Below are 27,527 nucleotides of genomic sequence, written 5' to 3' on the forward strand. Positions count from 1 at the left end.
CCTGGGTGGCTCAGTTGGTTAAGCGACTGCCTTCGGCTCAGGTCATGATCCTGGAGTCCTGGGATCGAGTCCCGCATCGGGCTCCCTGCTCGGCGGGGGGTCTGCTTCTCCCTCTGACCCTCTTCCCTCTTGTGCTCTCATTCTCTCTCTCAAATAAATAAATAAAATCTTTAAAAAAATAAAAAATAAAAAATAAAAAAATAAAATTTCTGTATCTTTGAAAAACTACCTCACGAAGGGATTAAAAACTCTTTTGTAAATGAGCCCTAAAACCTTTCTCCCCAAATTTGTTCAAAATCAACTAGGAATCTTTATTATAGTCAAGGAATGGAGCACCTAAATCTTGAAATTTTAGTGCTTTAAGAGAAATTTGCAAATATTAGATCAAATAACACAAAAATATTTTTGCTGTATAAGTGACCTCAAAAAAAAAGTGAAATTTCCCGATGTCATGTCAACAGCCAAGCCCCTCAGTGAAAGCAAACTAAAATTAGAAATTTCTCATCAAGAAAAAAAGAAAGAGAAATCTCGTTTTTCAAACGTGTTTAAAAAAGAAGCCTATCTCTGGTCAGATTCTGATGGGAAAATGTGAATGTTTGGATTCTGAATTTTCTCTTCCTCTGGTATAAGAATCTCCAAGGCAATAAATTAACATATACATTAGAACATGTTAGGGGCTGGTGATACCTTAGAAAGTCTAGCAGAGCAAACACAAAACACCTTAGAGATTCTCACAGAAGAAAAAACAATTCAGCTAAAAATTATGACTCACACAAGGAAAAACACTAGACTATAAGCAAATATTTAATAGAAGGATTAAATAGCACATTAGACAAAGCTGAACAGAGAATGAGTCAATCAGAAAACCATTTTAAGGAAATTATCCAAAATATAGGACCTTAAGGAGAAAGACATGACAATGAATGTATGAGGTTAAAACAAATGCAGGCCTGAGTGGAAAGGTCCTATACATGTCTAACTGGAGTTTCAGGAGGAGGCAGTTCTGGGAAGAGCTGGGTCACTCCTAAGCAGGATAAATGAAAGTAAGTCAACTAAGAAGCTTTAAAAATAAACAAAAAACATTGCCTAGACCTCCACTGCCTGCCCCCCAACCCCGATATTTTAGAATTGCTGCGGGGTAGGTCAAGGTATCTATATTTTCCTCAAAGCTTCCCAAGCTATTTTAGTGAGCATCCTGGATGTTGAGAACTTGTGATACATACCTACAAATAGCTAGTTAAACCAGTGAACAAAAATAAAGAGAAAAATGTTTAAAAATAACTAAAGAGAAGTAATTTTACCTACAAAGTAATAACGAAGACTGACAACAGACTTCTAAATAACAGAAGCCAAAAGAATAATAGAACAGTACCTTCAATGTGTTAAGAGAAAATAACTGTCAACCTAAAATTCAAAATAGCTAACTAACATTGAATAGTGATAATGAAATAGACATTTTTAGTCAAAGTCTGAGAAGTTACCATTTATAGAGCTTTGCAGAAACAGCTACTGAAGAGGATATGCTTCAGGAAGAAAAACACTGAACACAGAATGGGATATAAGAAATTCAAAACATAAAAGCAAAACAGAACAAACTGCTGCTGCCAGCTAAACTCCCATTTCATATTTCTCTCTTTTCCTAAGTAATCAATCAACCAGCATGAAATCTTTCTGGTCATCCATCCTGATAGTTCATAAACGTGACCAAACAAAGTGACCTGTTTTTAAAATAAGAGCAAACATAATGGGTCCCACCCTAGATGTACTGTAAGTCTAGGAGTAAGGACTTTATTTTTTTTATTTTTATTTTTTTTTTTTTTTAAAGATTTTTTTATTTATTTTACAGAGAGAGAGACAGCGAGAGCAGGAACACAAGCAGGGGGAGTGGGAGAGGGAGAAGCAGGCCTCCCGCTGAGCAGGGAGCCCGATGCGGGACTCGATCCCAGGACCCCGGGATCATGACCCGAGCCGAAGGCAGACGCTTAACGACTGAGCCACCCAGGCGCCCCAGGACTTTTTTTTTTAAAAGTAGGCTCCATGCCCAGTGTGGAACCCAACATGAGATTGGAACTCAACGACACCGAAATCAAGGCGTGAGCTGAGATCAAGAGTCAGATGCTTAACCAACTGAGCCACCCAGGCACCCTAAGGACAGACATTTTCTTACAAGCCTACCAGACCAGGAGGATAATCAGGTTTAGAAACTTCAGATTCTACTGTTTCCTCATACAGCATTTCTCAAAGTATGGTTCCTCAAATGGCAACATCACCATTACCCGGGAACTTGTGGAAATACAAATTCTCAGGACCCACCTCAGATCTACTTTATTAGAAATTCTGGGTATGGACTCAGGAACTGTGCTTTAACAGGCCCTCCAGGTGATTCTGATGCCAGCTCAAGTTTGAGAAAACAGCTTTAGTTTCATGCTCATATTATTCTGTTCACACTTCTACATCAACAAATCCTCTGCTGCTGTCCTGCCCACAAAATCTTTCCATTTAGTACTGTAGAGCAGTGTACCATGGTTAACCAATTCCCATATATTCTTAATCTCTTAAATGAATTTTCATTGCATCTTTTGCCTTAACTGAACCTAGTCTACTTCTCTTATACAGTCCTCATATAAAAGCTGTTCACTCTCCCAAACACCGTGTAGCTCAGGGTCTGGAAAGTGAGGTCCACTCATTTCCTATTCCCTATAACTCCAAAAACATTTGGATAAAAATCTGGCCTTCAAGGGCATCTGGGTGGCTCAGTAGGTTGGGCGTCTGCCTTTGGCTCAGATCATGATCCCAGGGTCCTGGGATGGAGCCCCACATTGGGCTCCCCGCTCAGTGGGGAGCCTGCTTGCCCTTCTCCCCTGATTGTGTGCTCTTTCTCTCTCTCTCTAATAAATAAGTAAAATATTTAAAAATAAAAATCCGACCTTTTCTGAAACTCTCCACTCTACATGCCTTTTCAACTGTGGATGATACTAACTTCCAAATTTCTCTTCTGATGTTTAGACCAGAAGAACCCAATGACTATCCAACACTTCCATTTGGATGTTGCAAAGGAACCTCAAATTCAAAATATAAAAATCTGAACCTCCTATGTTGTCCAACTTCTTTCTATATTTTCTATATGAATGGCACCAATATTCATCTACCCAATTATCTAAGTCCAAAACCTGGAAATAAATCATCAATGGAATCCCTTATTCAAACATTCAATTAATCACCAGCTACCATCAATTTCACCTTCAGTGAATTCTCCCATTCTCTCTATCACAACTGCTAGTGGTACAGTACAAATTATCATCCCTTACTGGGATATCCTACAGAGCAGTAGCCTCTTAACAGCTCACTCTTCCTCCAGTACTGCACTCTGCCAGTTCATTTTACAGTCCCCAAATTTCAAGAACACTTTTATTTTTTTTTAAAGATTTTTTTATTTATTAGAGAGAGAGCACAAGCAGGGGGAGCAGTAGGCAGAGGGAGAGGGAGAAGCAGACTCCTCTGGCTCAGCAGGGAGCCTGACGTGGGGCTCAATCCCAGGACCCCGACGTGGGGCTCAATCCCAGGACCCCGGGACCATGACCTGAGCCGAAGGCAGACGCTTAACCGTCTGAGCCACCCAGGTGCCCAAGAACACTTATTTTTAAACCATGTGGTAACTTATGGAATGTAAATTATGTTCTAATTTTTTAAAAATCATGTGATCTTATAATTTTAATATTTCTATTATTCTAAACCATCATTAAACACAAGCTTTTAAATACAGCTCTTTTACTCAATTGTTCTGGGTCACCAAGTTATTGACAGTTTTATCACAAAGAACATCAATCAAAAAAGTAATTATGAAATTAGATACAAATTAATTCTTAAAATTTAAGAGCTACAATTGGTAATTTCATTTATGTGAACTTTACTGCAATAAATTTTAGTTCTATTATAAATAACGGACTTCAACAAATTATAAGATGAGCAAACTAAGAACACTGTAAAAAAATTTTTTTGAAACTCATGGAAAGAAAACATTTTAGATTTTGAAAAAAATGAAAACTCACCATACACACCTGTGGGAGTAGAATTGTTCATGGTAAAAGGTCCGTTAATGACACCAGAAGAAAGAAGCTCATCAGATCCCCGCTGAAAAGCAAGGGCAGTATTATGTTAATAAAACAAGTCTTGGATAATGGTCCACCTTTACTATTAAAAATATCAAAAGTTAATAATATTACTTTGTCTGAATATCAAGGCATTTAAGGGGAAGTCCTCAAGAATCAAAACATCTAAATGAAGGTTGGAAGTAAATTTTACAGAAGAAAAATTACTGCATATCCACATGGTTGTTAGTTATAAAAAAAAAACAAAAACTGCTATCACATAATAGGGGACATAGTCCTGCAACCCTTTTTGAACAAACCCTATCTTCAGATGTTACATTTGAAGTACCAAAAACCACATTTAGGGGTTGCACCCTGAAACTATTCCTGCAATTTATTTTAAAGTATATCTAGTATATTTTAAGTATATTAAGATGTCAAGTTTTTGTAGTACATTTTTTTTTTTTTTTTTTTTAAAGATTTCATATTTATTTGTCAGAGAGAGAGCACAAGGTGGGGTGGGGAGAAGGAGAAGCCGGCTCCCAACTGAGCAGGGACCCGGACATGGGACCCAATCCCAGGACCCTGGGATCATAACCGGAGCCAAAGGCAGACACTTAACCAACTGAGCCACCCAGGCACCCCTAGTATATTTATTTATAAGTACTCATATGCAAATAACTTGTGTAGTACCCGCTAAGAATCCCAACTTCTTGATACCTATATATTTTTTTAAAGTTGAACACAAAGATGAAATTTATTTCTATGCTGACCAAATCCTTTATAATCAGTGATTTTTTTATTCACTAATGTTCAAAATGATTTTTAATGTGTACTATTTCTTAAACAACTACTGTTTAAATAATTTACTCTTTTCTACAGGTAAGAGTTTTGACCAATTGAGGGTGCCTTGGTGGCTCAGTCAATAAGCATCTGCCTTCGGTTCAGGTCATGAGCCCAGGGTCCTGGGATCAAGCCCCCCATCAGGCTCCCTGCTCTGCGGGAAGCCTGCTTTTCCCCTCTCACATTCCCCCTGCTTGTGTTCTCTCTCTCGCTGTCTCTCTGTCAAATAAATAAAATCTTAAAAAAAAAAAAAAAAAGGTTTGACAAATTGCAAGCTGAACTGTCAATGCTAAAAGACAAGTCAGACAAGCCTTCTCATTTTAACGTAAGATTTATTACAAAGATTAAAAAATTTACATTTACAATGGACAATAAATGCCATGTACAAAGTTAAAAACAATTTCCAAGTGTTACTATTTGTTTAACTTGGTCAATTCTTAAGATCAAGTATTTTGGTCTACTGGATGATAAAACTTACTTCCCAAACTCTCCTACAAATATTAGAATAGTAATAACTCTCCAAAAGATGTTTAATGTTTAGGTATTAAGTACCACCATAGGAAACTTCAGCCTTTGCTAAAGAAAGGCAAACCACCAATGTGTTTGCATAATAGAAATACAATTATTTAAACAATTCCTGTATTAAACATCCAGATATTATTCCCCTTGGTTCTTCACTAGAAATTTATACAGACAAGTTGGGACAAGAGGAAGAAATTAAGTAAGCACACAAGATGAAATAAAAATGAAAATCTCAACTTCGAGAAGGACCAGGATTAAGGCCTCATTTAAGGAACGTATGTTATCTTCCTGATGATATCTGAAATAGGAAAGACTTTGTGGTTCACTGGCTACCTGCAACTATGGAGAAAGATGAATTTCTGCAGTTTTAAATGCAGTAAAAATTTAAACATGTCCAGTATGTTTTTATCTCTGAGGATTTGGTAAAAGAGGTGTTACTAATAGATATATTTTCTTTTTTTTTTTTTTTTTTAAAGATTTTATTTATTTATTTGAGAGAGAGAATGAGATAGAGAGAGAGAGCATGAGAGGGGGGAGGGTCAGAGGGAGAAGCAGGCTCGCCGCTGAGCTGGGAGCCCGATGTGGGACTCGATCCCGGGACTCCAGGATCATGACCTGAGCCGAAGGCAGTTGCTTAACCAACTGAGCCACCCAGGCGCCCTAATAGATATATTTTCTACATATACATGAGTTTAATATCAGTATGTTTCTATACGTAAACTGAGTTAATTTGAAACCACTTCAGCTTTTTCCTAGACTTACAAAAGTATGTTAAAATGTCAACTAAGCACTAATTTTAAGAGGACTGCAAACTGAAATGTAAAAGGCAAAACAATAAAGACTCTAGAAGATAACAGAAGAGTATCTTCATAATTTTGGAGTAAGGAAAGATTTCTTCAACAAGACACAAAAGCACAATTATGAAGGAAAAATACTGATAAATGAGACAACACTGAAATTAATAATTTTATTTACAATATACACAATATCAAATCATTATGTTGCACACCTGAAACTAACACTACATGTCAATTTAAAAAAAAAAAAAGAACTTTATTTAACAAAAGACATAAGGAGATTTAAAAGGCAAGTTAAAGAGTGGGAGAAAATATCTGCACTACATATAACCAACAAGTTTTATATTTTTTTTTTTTAAGATTTTATTTATCTATTTGAGAGAGAGCACGCAAGCAAGAGTAGGGAAAGAGCTAAGGGGGAGGGAGAGGGAAGGGAAAAAGAATCTCAAGCAGACTGCCCGCTGAGTGGGGATCCATCTCAGGACCCTGAAATCATGACCTGAGCCGAAACCAAGAGTCAGACGCTTAACCAACTGAGCCACCCATTTTTTTGGTTGTTGTTTTTTTAAAGATTTTATTTATTTGACAGAGAGAGACAAAGCGAGAGAAAGAACACAAGCAGGGGGAGTGGGAGAAGGAGAAGCAGGCTTCCTGCCGAGCAGGGAGCCCGACGCGGGGCTCGATCCCAGGACCCTGGGATCGTGACCTGAGCCGAAGGCAGACGCTTAATGACTGAGCCACCCAGGCGCCCCTGAGCCACCCAGTTTTATATCCAGAACTTACTAAGAAAAAGAAAAAAGGAGGAAAAAAAACCTCATTAGCAATCACTGAGAAAAAGACAAGAGTTCAACAGGCACCTAACAAAGTGGTAGACTTTATTTTTGTTCCAGAGTATTTGTGCTTTCTCCTTCTCCTGTGAAAGGATTTTTCACCCCCATCCATGGTGATGTGACTTGCAATGCCTCTTGTGAGAGAATACTTCCCTCACGCACTGACACTGAGCACGGTTTTGTGATATGCTTTGGCCTATGGGATATGAATAGACATGAACTTTGATAAATCCAAGCAGAAGCTTCAAAAGATATTAGTAGTTTCTGATAATTTTTTCCTCTTTCCCTCTGAAATAGGAGCATATTCCAAAGACGGGCTGCTCTTTCAGCCTGACTTCCAGAATAAGAACACACAGAGCTTCACAACAGCCACCAACACTGTAAGTGAACCAGAAAAAAACATTTTTCTAACCTATATCTAAATGACTAATATCATATCCAATAAACATATGAAAAGATGCTTAACCCCACTGGTCATCAGAGAGATGAGTGTTAAAACCATAATAAAATACTAGATATTAAAAAAGACTGAAAAGGGATGGCTGGGTGGCTCAGTCGGTTAAGCATCTGCCTTCGGCTCAGGTCATGATCCCAGGGTCCTGGGATTGGGTCCCACATTAGGCCCCCTGCTCAGTGGGGAGCCTACTTCTCCCTCTGCCTGCCGCTTCCCCTGCTTATGTTCTCTCCTTCTCTTTGACAAATTAAATCTTTAAAAAAAATAAATAAATAAAAATAAAAAAGACTGACAATATCAAGAGTTGATAACAATGTGGAGCATCAGAGCTAGTATGTTGCTAGTTGGAGTGCAAGTTGGCACAACTCTGGAAAACTAACTGAATATACTCAAGTTGAATATATGAGTATCCTACAATCCTTATGTATTCTACTCCTATGGATACACTCAAGAGACTGCATGCTTATGTGAACCTAAACATATAAGAATGTTCTCAGCAGCATTATTTCTACTCGCCAAATTGGAAATAGCCAAATGTTATCAATGACAGAATGGACAGATTTTTTTTTAAGTAAATGAAGAAATTTTTTTCATTTAAATTCAATTAATTAATATATAGTGTATTATTAGTTTCAGAGGTACAGTTCAGTGATTCATCAGTCTTATATAACACTCAGTGCTCATTACATCACATGCCCTCCTTAATGTCCATCACTCAGTTACTCCCACTCCCCTATCCCCCTCCCTCCAGCAACCCTCAGTTTGTTTCCTATGATTAAGAGTCTCTTATGGTTTGTCTCCCTCTCTGATTTCGTCTTGTTTTATTTTTCCCTACCTTCCCCTATGCTCCTGTTTTGTTTCTTAAATTCCACATAGGAGTGAAATCATATGATAACTGTCTTTCTCTGACTGAATTATTTCGCTTAGCATAATTACCCTCTAGTTCCATCCACATCGTTGCAAATGGCAAGAGTTCATTTTTTTTTTTGATGGCTGCATAATACTCCATTGTGTATATATACCACATCTTCTTTATCCATTCATCTGTCAATGGACATCTGGGCTCTTTCCATAGTTTGGCTATTGTGGATGGTGCTGCTATAAACATTGGGATGCAGATGCCCCTTCAGATCACTACATTTGTATCTTTGGGGTAAATACCTAGTAATGCAATTGCTGGGTCATAGGGTAGCTATTTTCAACTTTTTGAGGAACCTCCACACTATTTTCCAAAGTAGCTGCACTAGCTTGCACTCCTACCAACAGTGTAAGAGAGCTCCCCTTTCTCAGAATGGATAGATTTTTGTAAATGCGGGCGCCTGGGTGGCTCAGTTGGTTAAGCGACTGCCTTCGGCTCAGGTCATGATCCTGGAGTCCCTGGATTAAGTCCCGCATCGGGCTCCCTGCTCGGCAGGGAGTCTGCTTCTCCCTCTGACCCTCCCCCTCTCATGTGCTTGCTCTCTCTCATTCTCTCTCTCTCAAATAAATAAAAAATCTTAAAAAAAAAAAAAAGATTTTTGTAAATGCATTCAGTGATTTATATAGCAATAAGAATGAACTACTGCTCCATACAATAACATAGATAAATCTCACAAGCATAAGAAGTCAGTCACAAAAGAATATACACTATATTACTGCATTTATATTGAGTTCAAAAATATGGTAAAAACTAAATGACACATTGGACAGCAACATGCAAAAGAATGAAACTGGACCACTTTTCTTACACCACATACAAAAATAAAGTCAAAGTGGATTAAAGACCTAAATTTGAGACCTGAAAAAATAAAAACCATAAAAACTGTAAAAATCCTAACTTCTTTGACATCAGCCATAGCAACTTCTTTCTAGCTGGGTCTCCTGAGACAAGGGAGATGAAAGCAAACATAAACTATGGGGACTCCATCAAAATAGAAAGTTTCTGCACAGCAAAGGAAACAATCAACAAAACTAAAAGACATTCCATGGAATGGGAGAAGGTATTTGCAAATGACATATCCAATAAAGGGTTAGTATCCAAAATATATAGAACTGATACTACTCAACACCCCAAAAACAAATAATCCAATTAAAACAAAGGCAGAAGACATGAACAGACACTTTTTCAAAGAAGACATACAGACAGCCAATAGACAATATGAAAACATACTCAACATCACTCATCATGAGAGAAATGCAAACCCAAACTGCAAAAAGATATCACCTCACACCTGTCAGAATGCCTAAAATTAACAATATGAGGGCGCCTGGGTGGCTCAGTCGGTTAAGCGACTGCCTTCGGCTCAGTTCATGATCCCAGGGTCCTGGGATCGAGTCCCACATCGGGCTCCCTGCTCCGTGGGGAGTCTGCTTCTCCCTCTCCCACTCCCCCTGCTTGTGTTCCCTCTCTCGCTATGTCTCTCTCCGTCAAATAAATAAATAAAATCTTTTAAAAAATAATAATAAAATTAAATTAAATTAAATTAACAACATGAGAAACAAAAGGTGTTGGCAAGGATGTGGAGAAAGGGGAACGCTCTTGCAGTGTTGGGGGGAATGCAAACTGGTGCAATCACTGTGTAACACATTATGGAGGTTCCTCAAAAAGTTAAAAATAGGACTACCCTACAATCCAGCAATAGCACTGAGCATTTACCCAAAGATAAAAAAATACTAATTCAAAGGGATACATGCACCCCAATATTTATAGTACTGTTAACTACAATGGCCAAATTACAGAAACTGCCCAAGTGTCCATCAATTAATGAATGGATAATGAAGTTGTGGTATATATACACAATGGAATATTACTCAGCCATAAAAAGAATGAAATCTTGAGGCACCTGGATGGCTCAGTTGGTTAAGTGGCTGCCTTTGGCTCAATCCCAGGGTGCTGGGATTGAGCCCCACATCGGGCTCCTTGCTCAGTGGGGAGCCTGCTTCTCCCTCTGTCTGCCTGCTGCTCCCCCAGCTTGTGCTCTCTGTCTCACTACTCACTCTCTCTGTGTCAAATAAATAAATAAAATCTTAAAAAAAAAAAAAAAAGAAGAAATCTTGCCACATGCAATGACATGGATGGAGCTAAAGAGTATTATGCAAAGCAAAATAAGTCAGTCAGAGAAAGACAAATACCATATGATTTTACTCATATGTGGAATTTAAGAAACAAAACAAATGAGCAAAGGGAAAAAAAAAAGAGAGAGGCAAACCAAGAAACAGACTCTTAACTATAGAGAACAAAGGGATGGTTACCAGGAGGGAAGAAGGTGGAAGGGCATGTTTAATAAATGGTGATGGGGATTAAGGAGCGCACTTGTGATGAGCACAGGGTGATGTATGGAAGTACTGAATCACTATATTGTACACCTGAAACTAGTATTACACTGTATGTAACTAACTGGAATTTAAATAAAAACTTAAAAAAAAAAACAAACTACTGTACTTCAAGGATACCATCAAAAAAATGAAAAGCTGGAGAATGGGAGAAAGTATTTGCAAACTCTAAGTAATAAAAAGATGTATTTGTATTTGTAAAAAATAGGCAAAAAGGATTTGAAAAGACATTTCTCCAAAGATATACAAATGGCTTATACACACATGAAAAGATACTCAACATCATCAGACATTAAGGAAATGCAAATTTAAACAAAGAGAGCACTTCAAATAAAATTTACGACTATGACTATGACATCACCACACACTTATCAGAACAATTAGAATAAGGAATAGGGACAGTATCAAATGCAGGTGAGGATGTGGAAGAAGGTGGATCTCATACATGGCTGACAGGAACGGTATAGCCACTTTGGACAGTTTGGTGATTTCTTTAAAATAAAACATACACAACAATCTCAAACGACCATAATCTCAAAATGAAAATTCACATGTTCTACAATTTTATTTATATAACATTGTCAAAATGACAAAATTATAGAGATGGAGATCTCAACTACTACAGTTAATTCTCAGAGATCATGCCTATACAATGGTGATCCAGAAGGCATCCCTTCAAAGGCAGACAACATTCAAAAACAAAACAAAACAAAAAAAACACAATCATATAAATTACTTATGGGAATCTATATCTAAGATAAAGGAAGGAAAGAATCAAAAGGCAGACAATATACACCAGAAAAATTACACAAATTTAAATTATGAGCAAATAAGAGCTTTGTAAAATCAAAAAAATTAAGAAAATATAACAGCCTCTCCTAAATAAAATGCAAAGGGATACAACAGCTCAAAGGAAAGGCAAGTAAGAATTCTACCAAAGGATTTAAAAGATAGACTGATGGAAAAAAGAATAAAGCAGTGTCATGAAAGTCAGCCATTAGAAAGAGAAGATAGCCAAAAGTGCAAAACACCTTTCCGCCACCCAAAGAAGAACCAACCTCTCCTGCGAGGAACCAACTCTTATTACTCTAGAATTTCAGCATCAAAAAGCTAACAAAGAACTAATTTTCAGGGGCGCCTGGGTGGCTCAGTCGGTTAAGCGTCTGCCTTCAGCTCAGGTTGTGATCCTGGGGTCCTGGGATCGAGCCCCGCATCAGGCTCCCTGCTCAGTGGGGAGTCTGCTTCTCCCTCTTCCTCTACAGCTCCCCCTGCTTGTGCACTCTCACTTGCTCTCCTGCTCTCTCTCAAATGAATAAAATCTTAAAACAACAACAAAAACTTTCAGGAAAGCACTCCCTTGGAGGCACATGAGATTACCTGAAATGCATCTAACAAAGGTGTCAAACTGTTAACACAGGCCCCACAGTGCTTGACAGCCAAGAATCCATAAAATTGTCTGCAGTTTTCTTAATGCACACATGCCATTTCAGTTTCCATTTGGGGAGAGAACTGAGTTACTCACGGTTCTCTTTCTATCTCATTTAATAAACTGTTACCTAGTTTCCTAACCAGGAAATCACCAACCATTAATATGAAATTTTTGCCTGTTGCTTACCTAATCAAGTCTAAACTTACTGGGATGGCTATTACAAGCTCTTTCTAACCTGTACCTCCTACTCACAGTAACACTCCTGTCCTGTAATTTGCCCCAGACACATCATCTTTATTCTTGCCTCTTTATGCTATTTTTCCACCTCAAACACTATCCCTTCACTACATATCCATTCCTGCCTACTGATCACAGATAAATAATACCACATCCTTGAAAACTTTTCTATCCCCAAAATGAAGAGGTTGAACTTAATTGTGATTGTCTTGCAGCATTAAAATGTGTATGTTTTAGGGTATTAGCACACTTGCATAACATATCCTTCCTATACATATAACTATCAATATCACACATTTTGTCAAATATGTATGCGAAGTTTTTTTTCAGCTACTTTGAGGTCTACTATTGTGTCTTATACTCAATTATAATTCCCCAAAGTCTACAGCATAGTGTCAGGTACATTACGTGTAATGGCTCTCTGCCTTGGTTATGCATTACAATCATACAGCCATTTAAAATAAATACTATTTGGGGCACCTGGGTGGCTTAGTTGGTTAAGCGTCTGCCTTCAGCTCAGGTCATGTTCCTGAAGTCCTGGGATTGACTCCTGCATGGGGCTCCCTGCTCAGTGGGGAGCCTGCTTCTTCCTCTGCCCCTCATCCCACTCTTGTGCTCTCTCTCACTCTCTCTCAAACAAATAAAATCTTTGGGCGCCTGGGTGGCTCAGTTGGTTAAGCAACTGCCTTCGGCTCAGGACATGATCCTGGAGTCCCGGGATCGAGTCCCGCATCGGGCTTCCTGCTCAGCGGGGAGTCTGCTTCTCCCTCTGACCCTCCCCCCTCTCATGCTTTCTCTATCTCATTCTCTCTCTCAAATAAATAAATAAAATCTTTAAAAAAAAAACAAAAACAAATAAAATCTTCAAAAAAATAAAAATAAATAAAATAAATACTATTTATAAAGTCCCACCCCAGAGATTCTTAACCAACAGATCTAGGCTGAGGCAGAACCTGTATATTTCCACAGCTCTAATGTGTACCCAACTGAGAACTACTATAAAGAGATGTTGTAATAAACACAGAAACATAATAGTAAAGTGGTTTAAAATACAGTCTTCTATAGAATATACCATATCTAGGTTTGAACAAGCTCCACAACCTTAAATCTACCTTTGTATGATACTACATATTATTTAACCTACCCAAGGCTCAGTTTGCTCATCTATAAAAAAGAATCATAAAGGTTCCCATCCTCATGGGTCACTCTGAGGATTAATATTTCTTTCTTTTTTTTAAAAAAAGATTTTATTTATTTATTTGACAGAGAGACACAGCGAAAGAGGGAACACAAGCAGAGGGAGTGGGAGAGGAAGAAGCAGGCTTCCCATGGAGCAGGGAGCCCGATGCGGGGCTCGATCCCAGGACCCTGGGATCATGACCTGAGCCAAAGGCAGATGCTTAACGACTGAGCCACTCAGGCGCCCATCAGGATTAAAATTTCTAATACATAGGCATCCCTTAAACACTGGCAATAAACACTGATGACTAATTACTCAGTCATTTTCAAAAGTTACACATATTGAATGTAGTTATTACTAGGTAACAATCAAAAAGGTGAAAGGTAACATTCTTTCAATAAAGAAAACTTTTTAAAGTTTTAAAAAGAAATGTCACTTCCCCATTCTAACAACAAAAAAACTGATTTAAAAAATTGATAAAAGACTTGGTTTTCATAAAACACGCTTAAAAACTGAAAGCAACTGGGCTCCTGGGTGGCTCAGTTGGTTAAGCATCTGCCTTTGGCTCTGGTCATGATCCCAAGGTCCTGGGATCAAGTCCCACATCAGGCTCCCTCCCCAGCGGGGAGTCTGCTTCTCACTCTCCCTCTACCTCTCCCCGCTGCTCATGCGCGCACGTGTTCTCTCTCTCTCTCTCTCAAATAAATTCTTAAAAAAAAGAAAAACTGAAAGCAACGCTTTTCATATTTCATGTAGCAAACTCTTAAAATATATATCCATTTCTAATAAATAAAATTGAAACCCTCTTTGCATAGGATTACAGAGGAGATCTAACAGTCCCATTTATGATTAACCTCTGGGAATGAGAAAGAATAAACTATGTATCCCCCTGGGCATTAGGACTTTTCCTGCAGAACATTGATAAGATCTGTTAAGAGAGAAAAAAGAAGTAAAAGTTTTCTCTATACCCATCCTGAATTAAGCAACTTTGCATACTCATTCAATTATCTCAGAATAAATCTACAGATGTTAAATAGCTAGTTTTTTATTTTTATAATTCATTTTTAAGTGCATTTTGCAAAGTTATAATATGAATCTATGTTCCTCTCTGTAACTCTTTTATAACTGATAAGCTTTTGCTACATTGTTATATTCTTCATAATTATTTTTAATGGATTCTTAAAATTTTATAATGGCACACTTAACTATCCCATTATTAAATATTAGTGTTACTTGCAATTTATTGGTATCCTAAATTATGCTACATTATTACTTCATTTAGAATGCAGTATTTTGTCTTTTATATTCTATTCAAAATAAATATTCAGAAGTGAAATAAACAATTTTTCCTTTGTGAGTGTAAAGTAAGACTGCGAGAAATCTCTAGTTCTTACTCAACAATGTAGAGTAACTTCTAGTTACTACTATACTACAAGTGACTAGTAAGAAGTATTTTTATTTCTATAAGGGTCTTTCAAATATTGTTAGAATTAGCACATAACCACCTCATTTTAATATTACTCAGAGTCTGGCTCACAGTTTGTATAGTAAAGAATTTAACCTTGCCAGTGAGAGGTGTGGCTTTTGCCCCCTCCTTCTGGGAGGTAACATCTAAACCCCAGGAAGGTCACACCTTAAAGAAGTATCTTTTTACTTTCCTTTTTAAACCTGGGGGCTTAGGTCACTGCCAGTCTTAGGGTAGGTACTGACCCCACCAAAAAGATCAAGTGTGATTTAGAGTGGATGCTGGCTTTTAGTCATGCTTGAAGACTGAAATTAGCCTCAAAGGCAATCAATAATGCCTACATAAAGGAGCTTCTCGACAAAAATATACTTAATCACTAAAGCACAAGTGAGCTTCCCTGTTTGACAATACTCCTTAAATACTGTCACACATTGATGCTGGGAAAATAATGTGTCCCAATGCCATAAAGAGAGGACAAAGGGGAGCGCCTGGGTGGCTCAGTTGGTTGGGCGACCCAGGTCATGGTCCTGGAGTCCCGGGATCGAGTCCCACATCGGGCTCCCTGCTCAGCAGGGAGTCTGCTTCTCCCTCTGACCCTTCTCCCTCTCACGCTCTCTGTCTCTCATCTTCTCTCTCGCAGATAAATAAAAAAAATCTAAAAAAAAAAAAAAAAAAAAAGAGAGGACAAAGGATGCTCTGTTTGGTACTTCCCCAGACTTGGCCTAATGTGTTTCTTCCCTTGGCTGACTTAAATCTATATCCTTTCCCTGTAACAATCAGTAACAGCTTTCAGTGAGTTCCATAAATCCTTCTAGCAAATTATGGGACCTCAGCGTTGGTTCTGGAAACCCCCAGAACTTATAACTGGTGTCAGAAGTGAGGGTAGTCTTCTGTGGACTGTGTCCCCTAACTTTGCAGTTGGCCTAATTCCTCTCGTGGTTAAATGATGAATCAATCAAATATAATAAAACTATTCACTTAACAGATTTTTTAAAACTTTATTCTTAATCACTGAATTAGCATTTGGACTTTTAACTATAAAAAAAATTTAGCCTAAAAATGTGATCAAATATTCAAGTATAGAAAAACCAGAATAATTAAATTTATATGACATCTTAAATAAATTAATATAACATCTTAACTGTCACACTCAATGCTTCCACATAATATAAACTGTCATAATAAAAAAATGATGAACACTGCAGTCTTCAAAATAAAAACATTTAAGTCTGATAATTCTACTAGATCTTTAAAGAGCAACAGGAGAAGCTTTCAAAAAAGAATATACCTAAAATTACACATAAGTAAAGCAAACACTATCGTATCAAGTGACGTGTTGGAATGGGTATTTTTATTTTTACACTGAATACACAAGAAAAAAGATTTGATCCTAAAGCTTCATACCTGGAAATCCTGTTTTATATCAGAAAAAGGGTTGACTATTCATCAGACAGAATAAACCACACATCTCTCAAATAATTATATTTTATTTTGACCCTAATAATTTCAGGATTGATAAACAACAGACAAGGACAGCAAAAGGAGCTTACATTTGAAAATGAGGTCATAGAAAAAGTATTCTATAATCAAAATTTACTGGCTAGCTTTTCCCCCCAAGAATTCATTTTCAAATTATAGAAAACAAATGTTTGTTTAATATTACAAAGCTCAAATCCCAAAAGTCATATTACTTTGTAAAGCTCTGTAAAAGATGAGAAAAACTCAATTAGTTCTGTATTACTTTAAACATTCCCTTCTTTTACAAAACAACTTTTCTTTCCTAGACATAAATTCTTTCTCCTGAAAACACATCACCGCCTATAATTATAAACTACTTCAGTTCAAAAAAAATTTCTGAAAATTATACTTAATATTTATATTCTAAGTGTCTGAAAAGCAATTTTCCACTATACTAAGGAAGGTAAATTGAGTATCTCTCCCAAGGGCTGACTACTATGAGAGATTATGGTTTAAGAGATGGGTGGAAAATAAACAGGATGAAGACCCCTGTGCTACAGATAAACAAATTAACATTATACAAAAAGGCTTTAACAAGCCAAATAATGAAGACATCTCGGAAGTGGGCTGTATGAAAACACTGGATCAACAGTCTCCTTAGAAACACACAGTAAATTTACATAAGTGCAGCAGTTGCCCTGTGGGCTTGTTAGCTCTCTGGCTAAGTCAACACACCCAATCAGCTTCACTGCCTCAAATATCAATTACTGAAGTTCCCTCCTGTTAAATAATGAAATATACAGGACAACAAAGCAAAGGAATATTGTAATTAAGCAGCACAAATAAAGCGTTTCATTATCAAATTTGATGGGAAGTGATTTTAGTTAGCATTAAAGAGACATTATTAATATGATAGAAGGCAATCCACACAACTGAGAAACAGCCACTAAAGTAACATGTAAGGAAGATTCTGAAAATAAACCATTAACTCACAGTTAAATTTCAGATCATACCTAAAATGCATATGATATTCAAGATATCATTTGTTTTAGCCTATGAAGACGCTATGACCATAAAAAAGAGGCTATCAAAACTACCTCAGAATTGTCTATGATCCTAGTACTTCTTTTTAAGAAAAATAATCTTAAATACTGAAATTAATATCCAAATTCTACCATAAAGCCAAGGTAGCCCCCTCTATTAAATTTCTAGCAGACAGTCTTAGTGAGGCTTTGTGAACACTTTCCAGAACAGAAAACACATGTTAATCCTGCTCCGTTAACTATGTTTTTCCATAAATGGAAATAAAAGTGATATTATGTGAAGTCTCACCATACTATATCCACTTGTTGATTATGGTCTCCTGATTAATCACCTTTATATCCTCCTCCACAGAACCTACTATAATGTTTTACAATGTATCTATGTTCAAAACTTTTTTGCTTAAAAAATGAATAAAAATTATATAGAAGGGAATAAACTGAATATTCAGTGAGGCTTTCAGATTAACTGTGAGGCTTTCAGTTTAACTGTGAGGCAGTAACTCCAAGTATTTTTTTTTAATTCAACCTTTTGTTAACATTCACCCTTTCACAGCCTCCTGTAACTCAAAGCACATCCAAACCCAAAGGCACTAGCTATTATTGGTAACTCTACCCCTAAAAATGACTTGGAGATCATATTCCCACAAACACTGTGGCCCCATCAACACTCTTCATCTACAAAATGTGTGACTGTGCCTAAACACATTTCTTAAAAAACAATTACCACCCCCAAAATAGTTACCACATTGTTCACCTGCAATATTTTCTCTTCCAAAGCTGCCACTTTTGAAATTTTAGGACAGTGAGAATAAAAAAGGCAACGATGGGGCAAATTCAAACATGCAGCTGTGGCAATGTTCAAAATCCCAATGATGAACCAGTTTCAATAAAATGATCTTGAATGCCTTCATTTTATATGGGCATCTTAGCAAAAAAATATTAACTTTTTAAATGACTAAATTATTCCTCCAAAAGCCTTCTAATTCATGACATGCAACCAAAATGCCATTTATTTGAATATTTAGTTCCTATTATACAGCACAGTCCATACATATTGAATTCAACATGTATAATTGCCTTAGCAATAACATTCCTTCATTCAACAAATCCAACAAATATTTACTGAGCACCCAACTATGAGAGCCAAGTCTTTTACCACTGGGGAAAATCCCAGTGAATGACCAAAAAACCCCTGCCCTTAATGTACGGAGCTTACAATATTGCAGAAGGAAACAGATAATAATCAAAAATTTTAAATTATATAGTATGTTTTGAAGTCATAAGTGCTTTCTGGGGCACCTGGGTGGCTCAGTCAGTTGGGCGTCTGCCTTTGGCTTGGGTCATGATCCTGGAGTCCCGGGATGGAGCCCACACTGGGTTCCCTGCTCAGCGGGGAGTCTGCTTCTCCCGCTGCCCCTCACCCCGCTCGTGTTCTCTCTCACTCTCTGTCTCTTTCTCACATAAACAAACAAACTTTTAAAATAAATAAGTGCTTTTTTAAAAGTAAGGAAAGCAGCAGCTAAAGATGAGGAGAATTACAATTTTAAACAAGCAGTGAAGGAAAGACCTAAAAGAAAGTGACACTTAAGCAAAGTCTTAAAGAAGGTAAGGAGTAAGCTATGTAGGTATCTGAGAGAAGAATGTTGTAAGCAGAGGAAACTGGTATAGAATGCCTTGCATGTTCTAGAAAACTGAGAAGGCAACTGTTACTGGGAGTGAGCAAGGGGTAAAGAGAAATAAAGACACTGGAGGGTGTGTAATAGCATGTGTGGCATTGAAGGCCATTCTAAAAAATGTTATTGTGTGAAATGAGGGACACAGAGTTTTGAACAGAAGAGTAACGTGATCCAATTTATTTTTTAAAGGATCATTCTGGCTACTGTGTTGAGAAAAGCAAATTCACCTAAATGTTAGTAGGGATTATTATATCTGGTTTATCTGCTTGTCATGTGTAAATATTAATTAGAGAGAAAGGGGTTATTTTCATTTTGAAAAATAATGAACTTTAAAAATTTTGCTGGGGCGTCTGGGTGGCTCAGTTGGTTAAGTGTCTGCTTTCAGCTCAGGTCATGATCTTGGGGTCCTGGGATTGAGCCCCATGGCAGGCTCCCTGCTCAGCAGGGTGTCTGCTTCTCCCTCTCCCTCTGCCCCTCCCCCCAACTCGTGTTTTCTCTCTCTCTCTAATAAATGAAATCTTATAAATAAATAAATAAATAAAATTTTGCCGCCATGTGTCTCAAGCTCCATACTGGATCTTTCAATCAAATACACTTCATGAGGATTTTTGGCCAATTCTATTACTGACCATTACCATACTACCATCTCAAAAATGTTAATAAAACATTTAATTTTATATTTCTTAAAATAAAATTTCTTTTAAAAAACAAAAAGTAAAATTTCTTTTTGCATCATTTAGTGACCTATAAGCAGCTATGAATTTTTTTTTTTTTTAAAGATTTTATTTATTTATTTGACAGAGAGAGACACAGCGAGAGCGGGAACACAAGCAGGGGGAGTGGGAGAGGGAGAAGCAGGCTTCCCGCCGAGCAGGGAGCCCGATGTGGGACTCGATCCCAGGACCCTGGGATCATGACCTGAGCCGAAGGCAGACGCTTAACGACTGAGCCACCCAGGCGCCCAGCAGCTATGAATTTTATAAGAGCCACATTATATGGACTTAAGCTAGTTCATGCTTCTTTAAAGAACAAACATTAAGAAATCAGAGTGAATGGTAATGAGCCCTAACATATGGAATCCCAAAGCATCACAAAAATAGGACAGTATTCCAACCTCCTTTTGATCTTAGTGAAATTACAAATATACCTTACTACTTAAGCAGACTAGAAACTATGCTTCCATCCCTAATTCTAATAAAACAGTATACTATTTATTTGTCCTAGAACAAACCAATTTCCAAAAATAATGCTGCTTATTAACCAAATGCTATATGGAATATTAATTTCCCTAAAGCCAATACAGGCACCATGGTATAAAAAACAGAGCATGTGCTTTGCCAACAAACCTTTGTTTGAATCTAGCCGCCGCCACTTACGGTCTGTTTGATCTAAGGTATTATGTTACAGTAACATCACAGGTTTGGTATCCTCTTCTGTAAAATTGGTCTAATGTTACAATAAATATGCAAAGTTCGTTTTCATAAAGGACTTCTTGTATACTGATACCTAGCAAGATAGGAATAAAATGCATTTTTTTAAATCTGGGGGAGAAGGGCATAAGCAGTACTTGTAAATAGAATACTGATGTTATGTCTACTCATTCCAGGAATGATTGAGAGACATGTTAAAACCTATGATTATGGATTTGGCTCTTTCTTCTTTCACCCACAACTGTCATACAACTTCTCAAGAAAATGTCTTATTTTTGTAAGCAGAAGTCCTCTCTTAAATAACAAACCCTAAAATCTGAGGAGGGCTAGCTCAGTCTAAGAGGCTGACTCTCTGCAGCTACTACACTGCTCCACGACTGTCGATGCTGTTGCTCCAAATGTCATCACTAGCAATACAGCTGCTGAATAAAGTTCCTGTCTGCAGTAGTGACTGAGCACAAACCACTGTTAATCTGCCAGTATTCCTTCTGCACATAAGAAAGGAAACTCTCCTCTGATGTTAGTCTCAGCTGCTAACCTCCCAAAGTTATAAGAATCTCAAATTCTATATAAATTCATTTATTTTCTCCCTCTCTCCAATTCCCACCCTCACATATACACACATACCCCTACTGCCCAAATCACAACATTTTAATGTCGAAGTCTAGAATTAGCCTCAAGACCAACTCCAGGTTCAATAATTCTTTAAAAGGACTCAAAGGACTTGACATAAGTTGTGTTCATAGCTAAGACTCATTACAATGGAAGGATACAAGGCAAAGCAAGCAAAAGAGAAAGGTGATTGGGGCAAAATCCGGGGACACCAAGTGCAAGCTTCCAAGAGTTCTCTCCCAGTGGAGCCACACACACTTAATTCCTCCAGCAATGAATTGTGATAACTAACATACGTGGAATGTTATCTACCAGGGAAGGTCATTAGAGATTCACTGCCCAGGGCTTTTACTGGGAGCTGGTCACACAGATACCCTATGCCTAGCATGTACCAAAATTCCAGACTCCCAGAGACAAAGTATAAACCATATCATTTATACAAACACTCTAGGAACAATAAGACACTCTTATCATTTAAGGACAAGTCATATCAATGTAGGGAACTGTTTACCAGCCAGGATTCTAGCCAAGGGCCAACCTTACAAACAGCCTTCCTAAGGATAGCAGTCTCTAGCCTGCTACATTAACTATTTTCTGTACACCTGCCAAACCCAAATGGCCAAACAAATCTTAACTTTTTTTGCAGCTCTCTTGTAAGGCTGGACCCCAGACACCCTTCTTTTGTTTAGGTTCTATCTCCATCGCCATTGCTGCTACAGCAGCATTAGCAATGAATTTGAAAGGAGGAGAAACTGGAGCCTCTGTGCTGCCTCCACTAAGATCAGAGATGGGACACAGTGTTGTAGGGTTAAATGTGTTAAACAGCACAGGTCTATGGAATCACACTCTTTGGATTTAAATCCGGACTCCACTACTCTCTAAGTGAAGGATAAATTATTTGGTTTCTCTGTTCCTGTTTCCATATCTGAGATGAAAATAAAAACATCTTCCTCATAGTGTTGTGATGATTACACACAAAAATACACATAAAGGATTTAGTAGCTATTATTATTTAGAAGGAAGCTTCCCTCCCCCCTGCCCTATTGTTCTCTCTCAGATTAACTGACAATTAGAATGACCAGGGTCTTATACCTATGGTCATATTACATTTGCAACAGCTAAAGTACCAAAGTATATCATCAATTTACAGTAGAGAAAATGGACTTTATAATAAATGATATCTGGAAAACTGGATAGTCATCTGGAAAGAGATAAAGTTGACCCCATACCTCACACCATACACCAGGATAAACCCCAAATGAATAAAAATCTAAATGTGAAAAATAATCATACTAGTATTCAAAAAAAAAATGAATGAATTCTTTTATAAGACTTGACTAGGGAGAGCCTGTTATCTATGATTCAAAATCCAGTTATACTAAAAATAAGCAAACACACAAATACATAAAATTCAATTATTCAAAAATCAAAAGGCTCCACATGGCAGAAAATTTCATAAGCAGGTCAAATGACACACTGGGAGTAAATATCTTCAATTCATTGTAGACAAAGGATTTACTTCCCTAATTTACAAAGAGCTTCTATGTTGAAAAGAAAGACTGATTGAGGTAAAAGGACAAGAACCAACATCCAAAAGAAAGGGGAATACAAACAACCCTTAAAGATATAAAAATATGCTCTACCTCACTCGTGTATTAAAAAACAAAACAAAACAAAACTCTACACTGAGATAACATTTCTCACCAATAAGACTGGCAAAAATCCAAAAGTTCAACAGCACAATCTCACCAAGAACTGGGTTCTGCAAAATAGTACCATCCCAGTGGAGTTTCTGGTACTATTTACCTGGAACACATTTAAACTTTGATATAGCAATCCCATGTCTAGACTCTACTTCACAAACACACCCTCTAAATATCTAAAGATTATTCATGTGGAACTGTTTATTATAGCACAATATTGTAAATAACGTAAGAGTCCATCAATAGAGAACCTAATGAATTAATTTCTATATCCACAGGATATTTTGCAGCTGTTAAAAAAACTAGAATCGGGTGCCTGGCTAGATTAGTACGTAGAACATGTGACTCTTGATATCGGGGTTGTGACTTCAAGCCCTACGCTGGGTGTAGAGATTACTTAAAAAATAAATAAATAAAATCTTAACAAAAAAATTAGAAAAGGGGGAAGGAACTCTGAGGAAGATTCCCTCTGTTTTATGGAGAAAATCAAAGTGAAGAACAGTGGATATAAATATGCTGCCTTTTGTATTGGAAGAGGAAGAAAAAATATGTATACTTGCCTTTACTTGCAAAAAGGGTACTAGAAAGTAAATGAAAAACTAATAAAATTGTTACCTTTGGGGGGAAGACTAGGAGAACAACAGTGCAAATGAGACTTCTCTATATACACATGGTTGAATTTATTTTTTGTTGAATTACTTCTGTTCTTTTAACTTTTATTTATAAATTTTTACTTTCATCAAATACATGCTCTATCTCAACTATTACAAAGAAGTTTATATGATAAAGCAAATCCCTCCACCCCAATCCTAATCTTTAAACAGTTCTCAGTCTAATGGTTGTCCCTATAACCCTAGATAATATGGTTATACCACTACTTTTGAGTTATCAACTTTAAAAATAAACCAACTTAACTCTAATATGAAACCTTAAAAATTTATCTCTTAAACTTTTCCATTTTCTTGTCCTCTTAATGTTTGAAATATATGCGATTAATTTTAATTCTTAAATAATTTACCTTTAACTCTTAAATACTAACTGTATAGTTTTATTGCTTATTTTGTGAATTTGACAACCTCTTAATTCTCCATTTTGAAAGACAGAGCTGTTAGGGCAAGTTATCTGTTCTCTCCTTCCCTGCCTCTGCCAGCTTCACTTTTATTTTTTATCTTTATACTTGTTACATTCTGGCCTGCAACAAGAGCATTCTAGGCTTCCTTCACTCATATCCTGTCCAAGTTTGACTCAAAGCTAAAAGTTCATTAAACAGCATTTACATTTTTATGACTATGTAAATATGTTCAAGGAAACATATACCTTATCACATTTCACTCTTTACTCTACAGTCTAATGTCACAAAATTAGGACCACTTGAAAAAAAAAATTCCTAGAATGAAGATCAAGTGGTCAATCTCTTAATATCACACCACATTCTAATTTGGTTCATAGTTAGCTCATGATTTCCTTTCTTTTTCTGCTTCCTCCTGCTTCAATCAAGAATGCTTTCTAAAAAAAAAAAAGAAAACCAGAATGCTTTCTAGGCTTTCTGAACAAGTTTTCTTTTTAGTCTTCTGGGTTGGCTTAACTTTTTTTTGAACTTGTGTCTTCATTGTCCTTAGTTTACTTGATCATTTTGCCAGAGAATATCTTTAAGTAACCACCTAAAATGATGGTAAACACAAAGCAAACTCTCTGGATCCATGCATGTCTGAAAATTCTATCTTCATAGTTGTACCCTCATAATTAAACATCTGACTTAGTAAAAAAAAAAAAAATTCTGGGTTAAAATTGTCCTAAGAAAATTATAAACACTGTCCCATTTTCATTTAGCACATAGTGTGGCTGGTAAGATGCCAGTGTGACATTTATTTCTTTGAAGGTGACTTGTTTTTTCCCTCCTGAAAGCTTTCACAGTCATGTCTTCATGGAATTCTAAAATTTCACAATAATGTATCTAGGTGATGGTCCTTTGTACTCACTGTACTTGGTAATAAACAGGTTAATCTGAAGCCTGAAATTAGCAAATTAACATGAACTGTTAATTCCCATCTCCAAAACCATGGAGAACGTGCACATGTGTGGTTTTTTAAGGAACCAAAATAATGAGAGAGAAACCTTGAGGAAGCTGAAGGCCAATTTGAACTAGTACATAGGGGAGGGATGATGGAGACAAGTAGCTACAAACTACAGTTGAGAACCCAAAGGTCTCAGTGTGAGGACAAGCTGGAAGAAAGGTTTTTGAATTCTATTCCTGCCTAAAAATATTCTCAGAGATACATAAGCCTCACCAAATTTGCCACACACAACACAAAATGTTGTATTTTTTTTTTTTTTGGAAAAAAAGCACTCAGATCAACTGAAAAACAAAGCTAAGAGATGATGTGAGAGATATAAAAGAAACTGATCAGATATCTTGAAATTTATATTGTTAGAAAAAAAAAAGTTGAGGGGCGCCTGGGTGGCTCAGTTGGTTGAGCCTCCAACTCTTGTTTTTGGCTCAGGTCATGATCTCAAGGTCCTGAGCTCCATGCTCAGTAGGGAGTCTGCTTCCCCTCTCTTTCTCCCTCTGCCCCTCTCCCCACTTATACACTCTCCCCCCCCCTAAAATAAATAGATCTTAGGGGCGCCTGGGTGGCTCAGTCATTAAGCGTCTGTCTGCCTTCAGCTCGGGTCATGATCCCAGGGTCCTGGGATCAAGCCCCGAGTTGGGCTCCCTGCTCGGCGGGAAGCCTGCTTCTCCTTCTCCCACTCCCCCTGCTTGTGTTCCTGCTCTCGCTATCTCTCTCTCTGTCAAATAAACAAATAAATAAATCTTAAATAAAATAAAATAAATAGATCTTAAAAAAAAAAGTTGAATCCTAGAGAAAATGAGAAATACATATAATCCAAAACTAAAATTCTGGATCATCATTATGATGAAATATAAGGAAAAAAGATAAATCAACAGTTGAGTTGAAATGTTAATACATGCCTCTTACAAATGGAACAAACATACAAAATATGACCAGAAAAAAAGCAAATAATACAATCAATAACTTGAGTTAATAGATACGTTGACTGCAGAAAGAGACATCCAGCTAAGAATACACACAAAAAAAGATACTGTATCAGGTTGACAAATTTTATTTGTAAAGGGTCAAATATTAAGTATTTTAGGCTTTGCAGGTCATATGGTCTCTGCCACAATACACAAAAGCAACCACAGACAATATGAAAATGAATAAGCATGGCTGTGTTCCATAAAACGTCATTTACAGACACTGAGACACAAATCTCATCTATTTTTCACTTGTCATAAGACACAGTAATCTTCCGATTATTTTTACTTATTTATTTATTTATTTTTACTATTTGCAAGTGTAAAAGCCATTTTAGCATTTAAGCTTTCAGGATGTATAAAAACAGATGGCAGTGAACTATTTAGCCCTCGGGTCATAGTTTGCCAATCCCTACATTAGTTTGTAAAAGAAAGAAATCTCAATATAATCCAAAAGAATATATTGAACGGAAACCCTACAATAAAATTAGAAATAATAACAAAAAAGTAGCTAATGTTTGGAAACTAAAATTTTAACACCAGTAAACAATCTTGAGTTAAAAAGGACATTTTTTTAAAATCATAATAAAAATGTAAAAATACTTAAGATATAATAAAATGAAAATACAAACTTATGGTTTCCAGCTTTAATACTTTAAGATAAATTTACAGTTGAAAAAGGGAAATTTAAAAATAAGTGGGTTAAATATCCAATTCAAAGAAGTTAGAAAAGGAGCAAGAGAACAAACCCAAACTAACATAAAGAAAAAATTTTAAAGACCAGAAAACCATGAAATCAAGAACTGAAAAAAATCACTTAAGGATTAATAAAACCAAAAACTGGTTCTTTTAAAACAATACCTGGGCCTCTAGCATAACAGATCAAGGACAGAAGAAACAAACAATTCAGAACAAAAAAAGAATAACTGAGGACTACAGAGATTAAAAATTAACATGAGTATTATGAACTGCAGAATAAACTTATAAAATAAATAATAAAATGAATGCATTCCTAGAAAAATATAAAATTCCGAAATTAGTGAGAGAGGAAACAGAGAACTTGAATTAAACCATACAAATTAAAGATACTGAATTAATAAAGACCTCCCGTCTTCTATTCCCAACCCAGGCCCAGATGGCTTTACAGGTGAGATCAACCAAACTTTCAAGGGAAAAACAATAAATTTACAGTGGAAAACCTGGCAAACACAACCTTAACCAAGTGATCAAAATTAACATTACAACAGGGCGCCTGGGTGGCTCAGTTGGTTAGACGACTGCCTTTGGCTCAGGTCATGATCCTGGAGTCCCTGGATCGAGTCCCGCATCGGGCTCCCTGCTCGGTGGGGAGTCTGCTTCTCCCTCTGACCCTCCCCCCCTCATGTGCTCTCTCTCTCATTCTCTCTCTCTC

General features: G+C 36.9%; 1 protein-coding gene across 10 annotated transcripts in view; it reads right to left on the reverse strand.

Annotated features, from left to right (window-relative positions):
- The window catches only part of PTBP3 (polypyrimidine tract binding protein 3), a 122,506-nt gene that overhangs the window by 77,583 nt on the left and 17,396 nt on the right, over positions 1-27,527 (reverse strand). For 5 of the 10 annotated variants that reach the window (XM_032418227.1, XM_032418224.1, XM_032418226.1 and 2 more), the window contains one exon: positions 4,050-4,131. In XM_032418227.1, the coding sequence (XP_032274118.1) occupies positions 4,050-4,080 (31 nt within the window). In that variant the 5' untranslated portion in view covers positions 4,081-4,131. Of the gene's footprint in view, positions 1-4,049; positions 4,135-27,527 lie in introns of those variants that run through there. The other 5 variants (XM_032418231.1, XM_032418228.1, XM_032418225.1 and 2 more) reach the window with 4 other exon arrangements.

This window comes from Phoca vitulina, unplaced genomic scaffold (assembly GCF_004348235.1).
Source record: "Phoca vitulina isolate PV1807 unplaced genomic scaffold, GSC_HSeal_1.0 scaffold21, whole genome shotgun sequence".
Taxonomy (NCBI): domain Eukaryota; kingdom Metazoa; phylum Chordata; class Mammalia; order Carnivora; family Phocidae; genus Phoca; species Phoca vitulina.